The 20,713-nt window shown below is 54.1% G+C and overlaps 1 protein-coding gene across 4 annotated transcripts in view; it reads right to left on the bottom strand.

Moving 5' to 3' along the window:
* Window positions 1-20,713, bottom strand: part of ELMO1 (engulfment and cell motility 1) — a 403,454-nt gene that overhangs the window by 227,257 nt on the left and 155,484 nt on the right. For all 4 annotated transcript variants that reach the window (XM_079786562.1, XM_079786563.1, XM_079786560.1 and 1 more), the window contains exons 9-13: window positions 14,911-15,062; window positions 12,945-13,023; window positions 10,642-10,692; window positions 5,003-5,125; window positions 3,203-3,334 (exon numbers count right to left, since the gene is read on the bottom strand). In XM_079786562.1, coding sequence (XP_079642688.1) covers window positions 3,203-3,334; window positions 5,003-5,125; window positions 10,642-10,692; window positions 12,945-13,023; window positions 14,911-15,062 — 537 coding nt within the window. The remainder of the gene's footprint in view (window positions 1-3,202; window positions 3,335-5,002; window positions 5,126-10,641; window positions 10,693-12,944; window positions 13,024-14,910; window positions 15,063-20,713) is intronic.

Here is a 20,713-nt window from a genome sequence, read left to right as displayed (position 1 = left end):
GGTAGGAAAACCTTTTAAAAATCTGAACGTCAATCTGTATTAATCCTTTCTATTTTTTTTTTCCTAGTGCTTTGATATCTTGGGTCCCCAGGGTTAGCTCACTCCTTGGAGAGAGGACGCTGCAGGAGAAAAGTGTGAAGCTGGAGAGGTCGGTTCCTGAGATTTGAGGGGGAAAGCCGTCTCCACAACATAAAATACAAGGGGAAGCTGGTCCAGGCTTGTAAGTAGGAAAGACAGAATTAAAATCTAGGCCCACTCAACTCCCACACTTGTTCAACATTTCCAAAGGTTATCCAAACCTCAGATGCTGCTGAGGGAGCCGGCAGGGAGGAGCGTGTAAGGAGTTAACAGGCCAGGCCCTTCCAGATGTGAGAGCACAGAGCTCTGCCCACAGCAGGGAGCTTTCCGGGCAGGACGCCTGAGCCCAGCTCCCAGCGCTGCTGCAAGGCGGCCTCCAGGTGGCGCCGTCAGCCCGTGGTTCCCCCACTGAGGCTTGCCTATTTCTGGTTGGCCCACGTGTTCAACAGCACAAACCTCTGTGGGTCAGAGCGCTGGAATTAGAAATCATTGCTAATCTTTCCAACTTCCCAACTTGCTCACGGAAGAGACTAAACAATGAAACTGAAAAAGAGAACCAAGAAAAGTAAGGGAAACCAACACTCTCTTGGTTACTCTCTGCCCAGGGCCCTTGCTTTTTCTAAAATCACTTTTCAAGCCCTGAGAGAGGAGGCCTCAGACATGGCGAAGGCCTTAGAAGTACCTCAAATTAGCTTCCAGTTTTTAAAAACATGCATTGTTTTTCATGAAATACTTATGAAACAGAACATTCAGGGGACGCTGAGAATAAGACGGAGAAACACCGACTGTGGGGAGAGAACAGTCATGTGAAGGCACGGGAGCTGCCCACGCTGCCTCCCGGAACTCGGTGACTTCACACAGGACCAGGGCGTGAGGAGGAGGAGGTGCTTCCTACCCCACCCCTGCTCTCTTAGAGACCCGAAATAATCCCAGACCCTGTGACAGCCCGAGTCCCATCACATTCGTCCCTCCTTCTCTGTCCCTCACACACGGGCAGAAGGAGAAATGACGCTGCACACGTTCTGGGATCCAGCTGCCCCCGCAAAAGCCACCGGACTGGGGCAGAGATACAAGAAGATCTGGGGGTAGGAAGCTGTCAGTGTAAAGAGCTAGAATTTTTTTTTCCACGTGGTATAAACGCGCCGGAAATCCAGGGTGCAGCTGAAGGAGGCAGGTGAAATGGCATAACTCAGGCGCACCTCCCGCCGGGACATGCGGAATGACTGGGGCATTGGAATGCACGTGCCCTGCCGTGACATGAGTTAAGGGGGAGAAGGATGGAGTGAGTTTGCAAAGCTTCCCTGGTGATTTGGAAACACCTTGCTCAACACACAAAGGTGCGACTTGGAAGACCCGGGGGGTGAGGTAGAATGTGAGCCGCACCCACATTCCCTTGGCTAAATCCCTGGAAAACAGGCCCTGCCAACAAGCAGGTAGGTGAGAGCAGGGCCAGGGCCACCCACACGCCCGATCATCCACACGCCCGATCATCCACACGCCCGATCATCCACACGCCCGATCATCCACACGCCCGATCATCCACACACCTGATCAGCCACACACCCGATCAGCCACACACCCGATCATCCACATACCCGATCATCCACACGCCCGATCAGCCACACACCCGATCATCCACACGCCCCATCATCCACACACCCGGCTGGCGCAGGACACTCTCGCCCAGCCCACCAGTCAGAAACTGGCTGCTAAACTTTAAAATAAAAACATAACAGGCTCATCTAAAAGATCGAATGCAATGTCACAGTGAAGAGACAGGATCTGGTGGAATAGAAATGATGGGATACTTCTGCCAAGCACGTGGCAGAGGTGAAGGCAACATTTGGAAGTATTCCGAGGAGAAAGGATGCGCTAAGACTACCACCATGAAAATAGCAACTCAGGATGTTAGAAGATTTTTAAGTTTAGCAGACATCATCGCAGAGTTTCAAAAACATCATCACTCTGAGCCACTCCTGATTAAGGTGGAAAATACCCAAAGCAATCCGGTAACATTGGAAGCCTTATAAACATGCACCGTATCAACGACAGTCCCACCCATTTATCCTGATATTACGCTCATGGACATGCAGAAACGGGCAGCACCGATGTTCATTATAGACTTGATGGCAATTTCAAAGCATTGAAACACTCAGAAAGAGGGATTGGCTAATGAACGGTACTACATCCAACTAATGAAAAACTGCTCAGTAATGAAACCAGCACCCGTGAACTGAAATGAAGAGCAAAGAACGTTCCCACGAAAGACGAGGGTTCCCAAACAATGCATAAAGCATGACATCAATGTATATAAACATCAATGTGTATGTGTGAGTGTGTATATGTTTGTGTGTGTGTGTGTGTGTGTGTGTGTGTGTGTGTGTGTTCAAGGAAGTAGCCCTTGCAATTATCAAATAATGCCTGATGATTGATAATCACTACAGCCCAATTCTCATTTTTTTTGTCATTTATGACGGAGGGCAAGATGGAAACCCAGCTTCACATCTGCAGACTTTGAGCTCAATCAGCCCAAGGCCGCGCAGAACCTTGCTGGTGGCAAACTCGGGAGTGAGGCAGATTCACGCTCGGCTCAAGCTGTGTTCTGATTTGCAAAGTGGAAAAGAGACAAATCTCGGAGACATCTTGTTAGCATTTGCAGCAAGACAAAACTTTTAGGAAATTGTCTCTTACATCGATTTCCTTGTGCTTGAATTTCAGGACACTTTCAGTTCGATTCTGATATGAAATGATGGGTGTGAGTAACCCAATCTCTAACCCAGTGATCCCATCTGTCCCCCGGTCGCCATCCCCCCCTCATTCCAGATAGAGCCCTAAGCACCTCATGAAGCTTGAATGAGGTCGCGAGGCCTCCGGGCCCACCGCGTGCGGTTACACTTAATCAGAGCTGGATAAACACGCTCCGTATTAGTCACACTTGTGCAAGTTATTCCACGTCGCTGCAGCCAGCAGGGATTTGCACGTGATCCTGCTTAAACCAGCAAAACATCTGGAAAATGTGAAAATGATTCTAAGGCGCAAGCGGACCACACGCTCAGAGGGACGTCAGCTGCGGCTGAGGTCAGCCCGGCTGGAAGGACAGGCCTCGAGGGGAGGGCGCACTTACGATGAAGCCGAGTTTCTTGTAGTCCCGCGTGTACATGGACTTGCGCTTCTCCATGCTGCCGCTGCTGGCGTTGGGCTCGGGCTCCGCGTCAAAAGCGATTCTTCGAAGTTCAAATATGATGTCCCTCTGAGCCTGTGGGGTGTGGGGGGAGAAGAGGAGAACAGAGCTGCTTTCATTGTGGGGCATGGCGTACGGCCGTTCCCTAGGCCCCCGGAATCACTGCATCCAGGGGCGACGGCGCCGGATAAAGACAGGGGTGCTGTGAGTGTGGGCACCGGATAAAGACAGGGGTGCTGTGAGTGTGGGTGCCGGATAAAGACAGGGGTGCTGTGAGTGTGGGCACCGGATAAAGACAGGGGTGCTGTGAGTGTGGGTGCTGGATAAAGACAGGGGTGCTGTGAGTGTGGGCTCTGCACCTCCTCGCCTGTCCCTCGCTGGCGGGGCCGCCCTGGCTCTCTGCCACAATGCTCCCCGGCCACGTCACTGGGAGAACGTCTGTCCAGTGTCTGGAGTTCTTAAAGGAGCCCCCAGCATGATGGAAGGCGTGACTGGAGGAAGCCACGTTCGAGAACGCAGGGGTGACGTACTGAGAGCAGCACAGTGAGAGGCACACAGAGTTTATGAACAGCATTCCCACGATGAGGAATCCCTAACTCCACTCAGAAGTGCCTTTGTAGAAAGAAACACTTTAAAGTGGGGAAAATGGCCCGGCTGGAGTGGCTCAGTGTTGACCTATGAACCAGGAGGTCACAGTTTGATTCCTGGTCAAGGCACATGCCTGGGTTGCAGGCTTGATCCCTGGTGTGGGGTGTGCAGGAGGCAACCAATCAATGATTCTCTCTCATCATTGATATTTCTCTCTCTCTCTCCCTCTCCCTTTTTTCTCTGAAATCAGTAAAAAATGTATTTTTTAAGAACAAAATAAAAATAAATAAAATGGTAGGTTTTATGTGTATTTTACCATAATAAAAAGGAGGTTTGAAATAAATGAAGGGCAGGTTTCGGAACAGGGAGGCTGTTCGCATTCACAGGCCTGCCCCCTTCACCAGAAGTGGTGAATGACAGTCCCACCCCTGAGAGGAACACCCCAGCCTCCCCACCGCGCTCAGGCGCATGGCCCCGCGCCACGCAGGAAGCCGGGGCGGTCGCACACGCCACATGTGCAGGCACATCTGCGACCCATCAGGCCCTCCCAGGCCGAGGAGGAGAGCTCCGCTCCAGAGCTGCCGAAGCCGCAATGTGCGCCAGCAGGGCTCCCAGCTCTCCCCGGACGCTGCCTCACGCCCTGAAGTCCCCAGGCCTGCTGGAGGGAGACACGGCCTTGCGTGCGCAACAGCCAGAGGCCGGGGAGAACGACAGCAAGTCGCCCTCCAGCACCCGCGTGAGCCCCGAAAGCAGGGGTGACCTGGGCCCCAGCTCCAGACTGAGCACCGGGGAGTGGAAACCACTCCCTCCACCTGCAGGCTCAGGCCACACAGAGCTCCCATTGGCCCCTGTTGTCTGGGAACTTGACCAAAGCCGTTACATTGAGGGTTCCGGGGTCAAGGGCCACGGCCAATGGCCGTGTGATGTCAAGCTGGCTGATCGAAGACAGGAAGAATATGCATGTATTTGACGCGTAATGAAATAATCCATTCCTTATGTTCCCATCCTAGATTCACCTAAAATTTAAATCCATTCCCCCAAGTTCTGAGATGGCAATAAATCAATCGTATCCTTGCTAAAATCTCCTGGTTTCGGAGTAGCCCAAGACACATTCTCACCTCCGTGTGCCTTCGCTGCCGGGCAGTGAGCACTCACCTGGTCCTGGGGGTCCATCTTGGTCATCATCCTGTCCTCCAGGAGGTTAAAGGTGAGCACCTGCAGCACGTACAGCTGATGCGCCATTTCGTTGTTGATGGCCCGCTGGGCTCGGATGACGTGCTGGGGAGACGGTTCACAAAGGAAAAAAAAAAAAAAAGGAAACAGCGAAAGTTAACCCCCATCATTACGCCAAGGAGCATCTCAGAAGTCTTCGTTTGGAGGCCCGGGGGGTCTAGTTTGGTGGGATTACGATTCAGAAGAAAGGAGAGGACACAGGTGACCTTGAAGCTCACCTTTACATTCCAGGGCCCAATAAGGTTCCTACATCTTCAGGCCAGAAACCAGATAAAGACCTGCTGTGTGCAGGGGGGCAGAGGGGGCCCTGGACATCCCTGGCGACTTGGCCCTGTAACCAAGGCGGGTGTCCCTGGGAGGAGAGGGCCGTGCGGAGAGTGGAGGATGCTACCACAGAGCGTCCCTGCATGCAGTGGAGGAGTAGACGGTGCACATGCCTGTAAGCGTGTTTGCCAGCGTCGCCCGACTCCTGCCGCTGACAGGTGTTCCCACTTCTGAATGGGGGAAAATTCCAGAAGCAACACAAACAGGCAGAGTACCTACCAGACCTGCGGTTAAGTCACTGTGAGAGCTCTAGGGAGACCCCACTGCCACCCCAGGGCGGTGAGTGAACTCCTGGGCATCGCTTCACTCGCCTGGTAACAACTGAAAGTAAAATGACACTTCCTCTCAGAAACAGCACCAAAGGGAACACATACAAAAGGAATGGCATGAACCTAAATAGGTGGGCCTTTGCCCCCACTCCCGGAGCTGGGTCTGAAATGGGGTTCAGCACTGTACCGTAACATGCATCCTCTCTGGCAGAGACCACGGCTCGGCCTTAAACAAGACTGGCAAACGGGACTGGGAGACGCCCATTCACACCAGGTGTTTTGGGTATGGAGGCTGTCTGAAAGAACTTCCTCCCGGTGCCCCAGCCTGGCATGCACGGAACTCCACACCCTGGCCTCCAGTGCAACATCCAAAGAGCCAATTAAAGAAGGGGGGGGGGAGACGGGAGGAAGTCCCAGACCCAAAATTATGGAGGGTGAGGGGGTGGGAAGCTAGGGAATGGATGGCAGGGTAGAGAATAAAACCCCATATCCTTTTGTCTCCAGAACATAATGGGAATCCATAGTGTATACCTTCAGTATCCAAAGTTTATGGGTGTTGACATTTAAGTCTTTAATTCATTTTGGGTTTATTCTGTATATGGTGTAAGAAGGTGGTCTAATATCACCATTTGAGACAGCATGGATAGACCTAGAGGGTACTGTGCTGAGTGAAATAAGTCAGAGAAAGATAATACCATATGATTTCACTTATGTGTGGAATCCAAAAGACAAAATAAACTAGCAAACAAAATAGAAATACACTCAGATGCAGAGAACAGACTGATGGCTGCCAGAGGGAAGCGGGGTTGGAGGGCTGGATAAAAAGGTGAAGAGGGTAAGAAGTACAAATTGGTAGTTACACAGTAAGTCCTGGGGATGATGAAGAGCACAGGGAATATAACCAACTAGAGGCCCAGTGCATGATTGAATCATGCACGTGTAGGGTCCCCTACACGCTTTTGCTTTTGATCACGGGGAGCTGGGTGCCTGTCCGCTAGTGCGGACAGGCACCCAGCTCCCACGCTTTTGATGGTCCGTGGCCGCTGAGGGGGGCTATCCTGCTGTTGAGAGGCGCAGGGGGCGGGACTCCCGCCCCCTGCGCCTCTCAACGGCCGCTGAGGGGGGCTGCCGTGGACACCTGGCTACCCTGCCGTTGAGAGGCGCAGCTGGATGTCCGCGCAGGCCCCCTCAGTGGCAGCGGATCTGTGCCTCTCAATGGCCGGATAGGCCACCCCGAGTCCCGCCCCCCAGCCTCCCGCCGCCCAATCGTGGGCATAGCGGAGTGATGGTAATTTACATGTTACTCTATTATTAGATAGGACTAGTAGCCCGTTTGCACGAAGATTCGTGCAATAGACCTTCATTCACCTGGCTGCCTGCACCAGTTTTCTGCCGGCACCAGGGACCCAGGCCTTGGCTGTGGCCACCGCCTTCTGCCTTTTTCAGGGTCGGGGCTTGGCCCCGGGCGGTGGCCTTGGGCTCCGCAGCACCCAACATCCTTGCTAAGGATCGCAGGAGCCGACCCCCAGTGGTTTCCTGCCATCCTTGCAGGCTGCCCACTGGTGCCCAAGGCCGGGAAAGCCTCCGCCCCAGGCTTTCCTGGCCTTGGGCTCGCCGCACCCAGCATCCTTGCTACCAATCACAGGAGCCGACCCCCAGTGGTTTCCTGCGATCAGTGCAGGCTTCCCGCTGGTGCCCAAGGCCCGGAAAGCCTCGGCCCCTGGGACCTCCGGGATCAGCGGGAGGGGCGGGATGGGCATGGCCAAGCCCCCCCAGGTGGCCAATCGACCCGGAACCCCCGGGAGGGGCGGGAGGGGCCGGGCCACGCCCCCCCCCGTGGCCGATCGATCCCCGGGACCCCCGGGAGTGGCGGCATGGGCCCGGCCACGCTCCCCCGGGGTGCCGATGGCCCCAGGCACCCCGGGTAGTGGCGACATGGGCCCGGCCACGCCCCCCCGGGGTGCCGATCGCCCGGCCACGCCCCCCCGGGGTGCTGATCGCCCCAGGCACCCCGGGGAGTGGCGGCATGGGTCCGGCCACGCCCTCCCGGGGTGCCGATCGCCCGGCCACGCCCCCCCGGGGTGCTGATCGCCCCAGGCACCCAGGGGAGTGGCGGCATGGGCCCGGTCACGCCCCCCCGGGGTGCCGATCGCCCCAGGCACCCCCAGGAGCGGCGGCAAGGGTCCGGCCACGCCCCCCCGGGGTGCTGATCGCCCCAGGCACCCCGGGGAGTGGCGGCAAGGGTCCGGCCACGCCCCCCCGGGGTGCTGATCGCCCCAGGCACCCCCGGGAGCGGCGGCATGGGTCCGGCCACGCCCCCCCGGGGTGCCGATTGCCCGGCCACGGCCCCCCGGAGTGCTAATCGCCCCAGGCACCCCTGGGAGCGGCGGCATGGGCCCGGCCACGCCCCCCCGGGGTGCCGATCGCCCCAGGCACCCCCGGGAGCGGCGGCATGGGCCCGGCCACTGGGCACCGCCATCTTGATCTTCTCAACGGCGGATATGCCACCCGGAGTCCCGCCCCCAGCCTCCTGCCTGCCCAATCGTGGGCATAGCGGAGGTGCGGTCAATTTGCATGTTTCTCTATTATAAGGTAAGATAACACTGTAATAACTGTGTATGGTGCCAGGTGGGGACTGGAAATATTGGGGGGTCACTGTGCAGTGTATGATTGTCTAACCACATTGCTGTACACATGGAACCAATACAAAATACTACTGAGTGCCAATGACAGCTGAAAGTGAAAGACGGAGGGCATTATGGGTGCTAAAGTGCATGGGTACTGTATCTACTTTTGTAGCAACTCAAAAGCGTCTTCATTCCAGCTTCTTGCCAGAGAATGCCAGCCTCGAGCTTTGGGCCATCACAGCCGCACCGAAGAAACCCCATGGAGGTAAACTGGTCTTTGAAACATGGGGCTACAGTCACTCCACCCGCCCCACCCCTGGCACCAAGGCGATGCCAACCACAGGCTGAGACCTCCATTCCTCACTTCTAGCCCTCCCTCTCCCCCACCCCCGCCACCCCCGCACAAACACCCTCACTGAGCTATGCCTCAGCATTACCGCGTCCACGGGTACTGAGAGCCAGTGCAAAAAACAGCCCTGTTAGGAAACCTCTGCCATTCCCACTAAGCCATCCTGGGGCCTGGAGTCTACTCTCCGGCCCCACCACACCCAGTGCAGATTCCGGTTCCAGGGGGAACAGTGTGTCATCCCGTAAGAACTGGGGTACCTCTGAGGTCAAACAAGGAAAATTACTCTCATATGTTTCTCTTTATCCTAGACAGCCAGGATGTTTAAAACCAAACCTGATGACAAATGGTACTTATGACTATGGGCTTTGGGTCCTAGAATATTTATTTTGTTTGCCCTCATAAGGTTTTTAATTGTTAATGGCCTCACTGTATTGGAATGTGCGTGTGTGTATGTGTGTGTGTGTGCGTGTGTGTGTACACACGTGTGCGCCTGTGTGGCCGGGCTTGCAGAACTCCTCGCTGGAATCACTCACACACGCTTCTTTCAGCCTCTAGCTAAAAGTCGAGTAGCCGGTAAGGCCTCAGGAGAGCGTGCTATTTGACTCATCGTCAGACATGCACAGGCTGCCACGTAAGGCTCTCTCCCACCGAGGTTCCTGGTCATGCTTGCACACAGCAGTCTCCATGTAGGCCTTCCTGTCTGTCTCTGTAATGAGGCCCAGGGAAATGATGGTCAAATCTCAGGGTCTGATGTGTTTATTTCCAGCTGCTCCCTCATTACAAACTGTATACGCTCAAACTCATAAACCTTTTTTTAAAAAAATGTTTTTATTGATTTCAGAGAGAGAGGGAGAGGGAGAGTGGGAGAGAGAGAGAAAAACATCAATGATGAGAGAGAATCATTGATTGCCTGACTCCTGCACGCCCCACACTGGGGATAGAGCCTGCAACCCGGATGTGTGCCCTGACCGGGAATCAAAATGTGATCTCCTGGTTCATGGGTCAATGCTTAACCATTGAGCCACACTGGCCAGGCTCATAAACCTTTTAAGTCACAGAACCTCCGATTTTCTTTTTCTTTTTTTTTAATATATCTTATTGATTTTTTACAGAGAGGAAGAGAGAGGGATAGAGAGTTAGAAACATCGATGAGAGAGAAACATCGATCAGCTGCCTCCTGCACACCCCCTACTGGGGATGTGCCCGCAACCGAGGTACATGCCCTTGACCGGAATCGAACCTGGGACCCTTGAGTCCGCAGGCCAACGCTCTATCCACTGAGCCAAACCGGTTTCGGCAGAACGTCCGATTTTCTTAAATCTAAGTTTTAGGAAAGCTAACGCCATGGTGAGTGTAATAAACCTGCCCCTTGAGAGGTCCCGGCCCTTCCTGCCAGAATGTTCTTCTCTCTAAAGCATTTTACTTTCAGTTGTTACCAGGCAAGTGAAGCGATGCCCAGGAGTTCACTCACCGCCCTGGGGTGGCAGTGGCGTCTCCCTAGAGCTCTCACAGTGAATTAACCGCAGGTCTGGTAGGTACTCTGCCTGTGTGTTGCTTGTGGAATTTTCCCCCATTCAGAAGCGGGATCACCTGTCAGCGGCAGGAGTCGGGCGACGCTGGCAAACACGCTTACAGGCATGTGCACCGTCTACTCCCCCCTGCGTGCAGGGACGCTCTGTGGTAGCATCCTCCGCTCTCCGCACGACCCTCTCCTCTCAGGGACACCCGCCTTGGTTACAGGGCCAAGTGGCCAGGGCATGTCCAGGGCCCGCTCTGCCCCCTGCACACAGAGACCCTCCCTCCGCCCAGAGAGGCCATTCCTGTGGGAAGCCTTGCTCACTCCACTTCCATAAGCACCGTGCTGCCTGCCTCTGGTTCCTACTATTTCCCCACAGAAGCGAGTCACAGAACCAGCCACGACTAAAGCCACGGGAGGAGGTACCCCACGCACCGGCCACCCTCCCCGACCCAGCACACGGCTCCGGTACTCACCGTGAGGATGATGGAGCGCAGCTGCTTCTGTGCCAGGATATTGGCCATCTCCTGTGGGCGGAAGGCACCCCATGAAGCTGAGGTTAGAAAGGTCTGCTCCACACGCTCCGAAATGACTGCCCCGGGGAGCCTCCTAACGGGGCGTCAGCAGTATTTCTTGGGGAGAAGGGACGCACAGAGGCAGGGGGGTTCAGGTGACTTTTTGAATGTTCTGTTTGGCAAACAAGGCCATGTCCACAAGCACAGAAAGTTACCCTGGTGCCTGCAATCTTTTCTCTTTTTAAAGGCATTTCTTCCTCCCAGGAAAAGGTGGGTGCCGAATGCACACTGAGCTCTCCAGGCGAAAGCACGGTCCCCGGGGAGAGGCTCTCTGCTTCTGTCCCCTCGACACGTGACTCAGCGACATGGGCCTCGCCATGAGCTTCAACGGTAGAGATGCATCACTTTAAAGATCCAAGTCTCACTTTCCTCTCAGCCTGTGCAAAATCAGGGATCGAGCGGTCCGCACCCCGGCACTGGGAAGTGGTCTGTGCGAGGGAATGAGTGGCCGGGGTCCCAGCCAAGGCCGGACACCTGGGCAGATGCTCGGACGCGGAGCCCACACTGGGCACTGCCAGCCCGCGCTCTGCGGGTCGCGCTGGGGGCCCCGGCTGCCCGGCTGGCACACGGGCCTGCGGTGACTTTATGAGGCGGAAGGAGTCCCGGTGCCCTTTCTTAATACTGACACGTGGGCACTCGGGAAAGTTAACAGTTGGACACAATCTTGTCGCCAACATTCAAAAATGGAAATACTGCTCGCATTCAGGAAGGCACTGGGGTGTGGGGGTTTTGGGGGGATTGAGTTTTTAGTGTTGCTACTCTTGCCAAGTAGAGAAGAATCTCAACCAGGATTCAAAAGCACAGCCACGAATTCCAGGTTAAAAAGAAACTTGCAGGAAGCAGGGAGGAGGCAGGACGTGGGGTGGGGGTGAGGACCGGGGCTCAGGCGGGGTGGGCAGGGCCGAAGGAAAGCTCGGGGCTCGCTTGGTGTCGAGAGGCGCTGGGGACTTACAGTCAGAGGACAATCAAGGATGTCCACACTGCTGGCCACACCAGCCTAGCAGCGCCAGGGCCGCCGCGGGAAGGAGAGCAGGCGGGAGAGAGGAGGGAGAGTCAGAGACTCTGTGAGAGGGCGCGGCTTGGTTAGGCCCCGAGACCCACTGCGCGGTGAGAACCGCATGGAAACACTGCGGGGGGCTCCGAAGGGCTGGAGGCCATGGAAGTCGAAATCTAATGCTAAGTCCTCTTCCCATGTCTGCCAACCGCAAACCAAATGCACCCGCACGTCTGAAGCCACCCCCGGCCCCGGGAGGAGCACAATCCCACATGGAAAACGAACCAGAAACGTCACCTTTAGTCACGGCCTCACAAACCGGACAGTGAAAAACGTGCAATTAAAAAATACAGTCCTTGACCCCGTGGCTGGTAGCATGCTGGCTTTCTAAATTCATCTGAGCCAGCGTGTTGGTAGCCGTCCTAGAGTTCCCAGCGCACTTCCTCAGGGAGAGATCTCACATTTCCTCCGCGACTTGTGCCGGAGGTAACCCGGTGTCTTACGTTGATGTGAAAAACATGACTGCATTGTGAGGTGTGAGCTAGATCTCAAGACAAAAACTCTGCTCCCTTCGCACCCCTCTTGAACGATGCTTTCCTCAGCTGCAGGAAGACCCAGGGTCAACAGAAAAAGGAGGGCCTCGGAGCGTAGGTGTCCCACAGCACACTCACGGAGGAGGGGAAGGAACCGCCCACCCTCCCAGCCACGTCCACGCACGGACAGCAGAAATACCACCAGCAAAGAGCCCCTCGGACACGTGAGCAGTAGTTCAACCCGTGCCACAACCTGTGTGTTCTGTCTCCCATCCACCCCACAGGCCCCGGGCAGAGCTGACACATCTCAGGGTCTCAGTTTCCTCATCAGAAAAGTGGGCACAATGCCCTCCTTGCCCTGATGAGCAGTCAGTGACATGACAAGGTCAATGCTCCCCCCGCGGCCGCAGGGCTGCCATGGGTGTGTTTGGGGGTGTCTACACTGGCTTTGTTTGGTGAATTGCTCTGCCCTGGGGACATTCCTAGCCTTCTCCCTCAGACAGGGCTGCCATGCCCACTTGGGCCCCCTGGGTTTGGGGATGGTCCCAGGCTGGCCAGCCAGGCCACAGAGCAGCAGGAGGCCCGGGGAGTGCCCGGGATGGGCAGGGGAGGCTCTCTCTCGGCACCAACAGTTGCCATTCCCGGGCACGGTGTTCAGACAAGGAAATGCCACGTACCTGCCTCCTCTCGTCGGGCGCCTTCAGGAAAAGGGCGTTGATCACGGCGATGGTGTAGGTCTGGATCTCCTGGTCTGTCCTGTGAGACGCAGACAACACAGACAGTCAAGGAGCTATGCCTGCGTCAGGGCATGATCAAGTTCATGGTCACCTCCCCGCAGGGAGGGGAGAGAGAAAGGCAGGCCCCAGAAACACCGCGGCACTGGGAACGTACTTCGATCTCCACGAGGCTAGCAACACAGTGGTGAGGGGGCAATTACCACAGCCCATCAGACACACACTGCGGGGGAGACCACCCAGAAAGCCAGGTGGCCAGCCGGCCCTCCCCTCCTCCTCTGCTGGGATGAAAGCGTGAACTCAGCCCGGCTGGCGTGGCTCAGTGGTTGAGCAGCGACCTATGAACCAGGAGGTCTTGGTTCGATTCCCGGTCAGGGCACATGCCCGGGTTGTGGGCTTGATCCCGTGTGGGGCCTGCAGGAGGCAGCCAATCAATGATTCTCTTTCATCATTGATGTTTCTATCTCTCTCTTCCTCTCCCTTCCTCTCTGAAATCAATAAAAATATATTTAAAAAAAAGAAAAGTGAACTCAGTGGAGAAAACCCATGTGTGTGTGCGTATGTGTGTGTGCGTGTATCTCTGTGTATGTCTATGTGTGTGTCTGTGTATGTGTCTGTGTGTGTGTCTGTGTGTGTCTGTGTATGTGTCTGTGTGTCTGTTTCTGTGTCTGTGTGTATGTGTGTGTCTGTGTGTGTGTGTGTCTGTGTGTGTATATGTCTGTGTCTGTGTGTGTCTGTATGTGTGTCTGTGTGTGTCTGTACGTCTGTGTGTGTCTGTGTCTGTCTGTGTGTGTGTCTATGTCTGTGTGTGTGTGTCTGTGTATGTGTCTGTGTGTGTCTGTGTGTCTGTGTCTGTGTGTGTGTGTGTGTGTGTGTCTGTGTGTGTGTATGTGTTCGGTTTGATGCATGAAGTACATCTGGGAGGAGACTTGGCTGTCCCCAAGTCCTAGGCTTATTATAAAGGAAACGGCTTTGTCTCCATGGCAATGATATTACATATTCTAAACATCTACTTCCAAAAAGAAACTTTCTAACGACAAGAAGATCAGGTTTTATGTTTACACATTGGCTTTGCACTGGAATGAAATCAGAAATTGCAAGTGGAGTGAGGATCTAATGGAAGCCACCTGGGAAACAGTAAATAAGTAAGGAGAGCTCAGGCAGAAACCAGAGCAGCTCTGAGCTACTCGTAGACGATTTTGGGAGAGGGGCCCTGGGAACACGGCCTTGGGCAGGATGAAGGTCAGGCCCAGGGCGCCCCGCCTGGCTGTGTGGCGCTGGACGAGTTCCTGGCGTGTCCCTGAGACACGGTTTCCGCATCTGCAGCACTGGGTAGGGCAGCAACACTGACTTCCAGAGGTTGCTTTCGGAATAAAGTGAGGGAACGTGCATACGACCCTCAGCACAGCGAGTGGCAAACAGGGAACTCTCCACTGTGAGGAAGTGAACTGTGGACGCCCAAATGTGCCCTCGAGGTTCAGAAAAAAGAGACAGCTTGTGAAGATAAGACACTACACATGCAGGGGACTGGGAAAGCCCCTATTCCTAGAGAGGTTTCACGCAAAAGCTTCATTTTAGAGCATGTGCTAATTTTCCCCGAGGCCATAATCTATGCTCTCTCATCATGGATGTTCCTTCCTCTCTCTCTCCCTCTCCCTTCCTCTCTGAAATCAATAAAAATATGTTGTTGTTTTTTTAAAGTAAAACTGTGGCTATCTTCGAACACTGATCGAAACCGGGTGCCTGCTGAGGGCCAGGCACTGCGGCCAGAACAGTGCCAAGAATGGGCACGGCGCTCACCCAGGGGCAAGCACCTGCCATTGCAGAGCCACAGGGCCAGCGGCAGACACGTTTCCCGGGCATTACATGCTGAGCCTCTCCCTGCCCCTGGGGGCCTCGGCCCGCTTACCCTTGCAGATGGGGGATGAGCTGGCCGATGGTGATCTCCTGCGCCACCTTCTGGTAGAGGTCGTGGCTGTTGAGCACCATGGACTCCAAGATGGCCAAGGACCGCTGCAGAATGGAGGTGTCCATGCCGGACTTGTTCACGAAACTCGCGATCTGAAACCCAAGCGGGACACGGTTGACTGCTCGCGGTCAGCAGGGCAGAGGACAGAAGGGAGAGAGTCAGGGAAATCGCGAGCTCGGATAGGAAACACCGGACACTGGGGGTAAAAAGTAGCCGCGAGGACAGCGGGACAGCAAGGGGTGCATGGGGCCAGCAAGGATGCTTCATGGCATTACCACAAAGCGCTATGTACACCCCATTTCTGCAATTCCAGTGTAAGCAGCTTTTTCAGGGGGACAACTTCAAAGAATGATTCTGTCTAGTTTTCCAGGATTTATCTGAGTTTCAGCTTTTGGAGCAAACGAGTTCAACATATACAACCGTCCCTATGTATCCAAGGGGTATTGGTTCTGGGACCCCCTCGGATAAAACCCCTGGCCGCTTAGGTCCTCTGTATAAAATGGAGCAGTATTTGCATGTAACGTATGTTTGCATACGGGCCACAGCAGGCTATGCCTACACGTCCCTCCATCGGAGTGCATTCAGCACAGGCTTGATGCCTCTTTTGCTTTTCACAACTTTCTGGAATTTCTTCCCCCGAATATTTTCTATCTGCGGTTGGTTGAATCCCTGAATGTGAAACCCACTGATACGGAAGACCAACTCTGCAGTGTGAGGACGCCTGTGTTTCTTTGAGACAGTAATTTCCACATAAACAAACAGCCATTTCTCTCCATTCCCAGGCCACTCCATTACCCACGGATCCATGCCTTTATGGTTATGATCCTGTTACGTTCTTCAGGGACTCGCACAAATCACACTTGTCGACACATTCAACTGGCAACTTCTCAGTTACCGGCTACTGGCCTGCGCTCCCTCCACGGAGCATGCTTCCCCCATGCTCTCATTTATATGGTTAAAATAAAACTCTCCTCTTCTCTCCAAAAGTCAGCAAACAGGAAGACCTTTAAACTAGCAGTGTGAAAAGTTAAAATCACAGCTTAAGCTCTGAGATGCATTCCCTAAGGAATTAATCGCTCAGGCCTGCAACGTAAATCACACCATCAGGGAGACACGAAGTAAGGGTTAGAATAATGGGTCGCATGGAGGTTTTATTTCAGAGGCCTCGTCAAAAGTTATTACTGTCTGGTGACAACTCACACCGAGGGCTGTTATCACAGCAGCATAATGACTGCTCTCCTAAAAGCTGCGTAATGTGTCCTAGGACAGAGGGAGCTCGCTGCTTCCCCGTCCACACTAACGTCTCCCTCTACGCCGCCCCACCGACCGCTGCTCCACATCCAGCCCGCACCAGGCAGAAGGCCAGGCGTCCTGGCAATGCGCTGTGACCAGCCCAGCGACTCCCTGGTGAAAGCAGGGGTACCAGTGCCGACACGCCCCCTCCCTTCCCCCACGTACGTCTGGATCTCAGAGGGTGTGAAATAAATGACGCAAAGTACAGTAACATTACGACTTTAAATTCCAAACGCCATTATTTTATAATATAAAGTGCAGGAAAGAATACGAGACATTTAAGATGCTCAAAAGAACTCCGCTGGCCCGTCCTCGACTACTTTCACCCATTTCACGGCCAATAAACTTCTCGACGTGTTTACTGGCCCTGGAAGCCCGCGCCTTCCTCCTCAGTCTGCTCCACCGGACCACTAGCTGCCAAGACTGACTTTCCTTCTCAGCAGCCTTCCTCCGAGGAAAAGCCCACCCTCCCTTACCCTTACTGTGCTCAGGGTTAACCCTTCTCTCAGACCTTCTAAGCAGGAGAGAAATGCCGCCGCTCCCCCACCCCCCATCCCCCCCTTTCTCGCTACCCCAGCACATTCTCGGGTGCCTGCTGGGAAATGGAAGAACTCCCAAAGACGCTAGCCGACCATACTTCTCATGTCCTCGGCACTCCTCTCCTCCCTCCACTCCCCTTTTCTCCTCTCCATCTCTCTACGGCTCCTCGGAGAGTTTTCCACCTGAGAGCCTCCTGTCCGGCACCCGCCCCACCCGCCAGCCTCCACCCTCTCTCTCTCCATTCATTGGAGTCACAGGCATTCACTGTGTGCCACCAAACAGGCTTGCGCTGCCCTGAGATCTGAAAAGAGAGAGGATTAAAACCCATGTGATTTTTAATTTCAAGGACCTTATAGTCTAGCAGAGACTTAGCCTTTAAACTTATATATATATATATATATACACACACACACACACACACATACATATATGTACATACATACATATATACATATATATGAAATCTATATATATATGAAATATATATATATATATATATATATATATATATATATTGATTTCAGAAAGAAGGGAGAGGGAAAGATAGAAACATCAATGATGAGAGTCACTGATTGGCTGCCTCCTGCACGCCCCCTAGTGGGGATCGAGCCTGCAACCCCGGGCATGTGCCCTGACTGGGAATTGAACCCTGACCTCCGGTTCATAGGTCGATGCTCAATCATATATAGCCACACCAGCCAGGCTCTTTGCCTTGAACGTTTCTGAAGCTCCATCACTGTACTTTTGGCTCACTTAGGCGACAAAGTCTAACCCAGTCAAAGCACAGCTTCCCGAAAGTAGGTCTGCAGCGAGAGGAAGCAGAGGTCAGGGGTCAGCAGTAATTACACACTCTGCTTCCACACGCTTCCACTCAGCTGGAAAGGTTACCCCAACACAACGGAGGAACATCTGGGTGGCTTCAGGAAGCTAAGGGCCATCACAGGGCATGAATCAAGGACCCAAATGATGAAAATCACGTAAACCCTCTCCGAGTGGCTCCGGATGAGGTCTCAGTTCTCCTGTCCCCACATCTGAAGCGCACCGTGGGACGCCTGGGCTCCTTCCCAGCGCTGAAAGCACCAGGCAGAGGCCTGTAAACCTCGCACGTTTTTAAGAGGCAAAAATGACTGGGCATCAGCCACACGCTGGATGGTGGCCGGCGCTGGCAGCTCGGTGCGGGGACCGGCCTCCTGCAGAGCCGGGGTCCAGAGCTCCGAGTGCGGCTCTCCTGCCAAGAAAAGGCCCTGCTGTTGTCCTTGGCGAGGAGAGAACCAACTCGCAGCTCAGAAAAGGTCTGGGGGCTTGGGGTGTTTTTATTTCCATTTCTTTTTCTCTCCATGCCTTCCTGTCCTCTCCGTAAGTAGCCAGGTCTTTAAAAGCAACAACATGGCCTGGCCAGTGTGCTCAGAGGGTGGGGCACCGTCCCAGGCACCGAAAGGTTGCCAGTTCGAGTCCCAGTCAGGGCACGTGCCCGGGTTGTTATGGGTGGGGGGTGTGCAGGAGGACGCTCACTTTCACATTGATTCTCTCTCTTTCTGTCTCTCTCCCTTCCGTTATCTGTAAAATCAACTTTAAGAATATTCTTTAAAAAGCAACATTACATACTGGCATAAAAAAATTCCAAGTTTCACAGTGTTTATGAAATGATGTTACTTATTGCAAACAAAGTTTGTAACTAGAATCTAAGTCCACAACCAACAGATGAAGCAGTGAGCAGGAGACGGGGCTGGCAGGGGCCACAACACTTCTCCGAGTGGCATGAATTTGGCATTAATTGGGAGCCAAGTCTGTGTCGCAGAGATAAGCGTCTTTTGTCACCAGATTCTTGTCGAGATAAAGCTCCATTTAAAAGACAGTTGTCTGCACACAACCTCTGGGTTGTCAGGGCGCTGACGTTGATCCAGCTAATGAATAAAAGAAGTTAACCTCACAAAAACGATCAATTATAAAGTCACTTTCTGATGACCACTTTTCAAATTCAACTTAGGGTTGAGATCCTAGGAGCGAGGCAAGGTTAGGAGAATGATTGGGAATGAGCACGTGGACTTGTTAAATGTGTTGCCTTCTGAAAAATACTTTACTTCTTATTAAAGAGTCATCATTAGATTGAAGATGGCTTTTCATTTAATTTCAGCCAATGGAAACCATTTTCTTAACACGTTAAGTGCCAAGTCTGTTTTGTCTTCCTTTCCGCTTCAGTCACCGGTGACGGACATGGCGCTGAACGTGTTAAGCAGTTAGCAAATTAAAATTATTGTCCTTCTCTCTCACCATGTCTCACATCATTTAACACGTTCAGCGCCATGTCTGTCACCGGACCTCGTCGGCCGCTGGGGCCGCCAGCATGTCGGTGAAACCGGCTATCGTGGGCTAAACGGAAAGGAAGACAAACAGGCTTGGCGCTTAACGTGTTAAAGAAAGACCGCTTTGTCCACGCATCACTGAAGTTTTGCTTGGCATACATTAAACACTGTACCGCTGTGTTCCCTCTCCGTCAATTCTGGGCTTTAAACGATGCTTCTGGGCGGCCGGTGTGGCTCAGTTGGCCGGGCGTCCTGTGCACGAAAGGTTGCCGTTGGATTCCCAGGCAGGGCACAGGCCTGGGTCGTGGGTTTGATCCCAGGCTGGGCCCTTACCGAAGGCAACTGATCAATGTTTCTCTCTCACATCAGTATTTCTCTCTGTCCCTCTCCCTTCCTCTTTCTCTAAAGTCAATAAAAATACACTTAAAAAAGAAAGATAATCCTCTGAAGCAAATGTTATTCATTCATTTCACCGAAACGCATGAAGGTCTGTGCCCGGCTCTGAGGACAAAGTCGGGGAGAAAGCCATGGTCCGCCTTCCTAGGGTCACAGGGAGATGGGACCAGTGCTGGCACAGGGCAATCCCAGCATCCCAGGGGAGGGGACAGCAGGAGGGATCCCTGCACCCCACCCAGGGGGGCCAGGGAGGGCTCAGCAAGCAGGAGGAAGTCCTCAGAAGCCATTCTTTACCCCCTGGAAAGCAAGGGCAAGTGTGAGATCCGGGTGGGCGGGGCGGGGGGAGGGGGCAAGGCCACGGTGTCCTCGCCTCCTGCCTCCTGCCTCCTGCCCAGAAATAACAGGACTCTGTCCTTCTCTGGAGGGACTCCTGCTGGGATGGAAAGAACTAACGCGGTGTGCGCACAGACAGCTCCCAGGAACCCCCTCGGAGCAGCACTGCTGTCACAGCGGAGGCCAGGGGCGGGGGGCTGGAGGGGAGAGGGCCGCCGCCAATTCAGAACGAGTTAAACGTTTAAGTGTCAAACTCCCACAAAACTCAGGATCTTCAGATGGAACCTGCTTCTCCAGACTTTGACCAGAGACAGAATTCGGAGTCTGTTCTCTGCTTCCATCATCACTCCCTGCCCCCACCCCACCCCACCCCACCCCAGAAAAGCCCCTCAGCACACGCCAGAATGTCCTTGGCTTTCTCACTGACAGCCGCTCTTCTGTTCGCAATTTTGACAAGTACAGGCAAAACGGGGGCCTCGCCCTTTGGGGTTCTTTTCTAAGTTGTTCCCATCGCTCGTCGTCATCTTTGGCTTTGTGCCCGCGTGGAAGGAAAGAGGACTCGGGGGTCTGTCAAGAGTACCCTGGGCTCCCAACCACTCTCGTCTGAAATAAATAAGCAACATCGTGCAGCGGCCTCCAATCCCAACCCTATCAACAGACGAGGGGCTCCGGGACGGCCTTCATCTCCAGGCAGCGCCTCCCTCGGGCTGTGGGTTAGCTTCAAAAGGACAAGGAATGACGTCACAGGGGGCTCAGCAGATACCACCTCAGCCACCGGTCAAGGTCAGCATTGCCGATGAAGGCATACGGACAGCAGGTACCCCCGGGATGCACGGAGGAGGGCCCGTTACTGCTCTGGTATTCTTGCCACAAAGGCA

This window comes from Cnephaeus nilssonii, assembly GCF_951640355.1.
Source record: "Cnephaeus nilssonii genome assembly, chromosome: 12".
Lineage (NCBI taxonomy): Eukaryota > Metazoa > Chordata > Mammalia > Chiroptera > Vespertilionidae > Cnephaeus > Cnephaeus nilssonii.
This window is presented reverse-complemented; position numbering and strand designations above follow the sequence as displayed.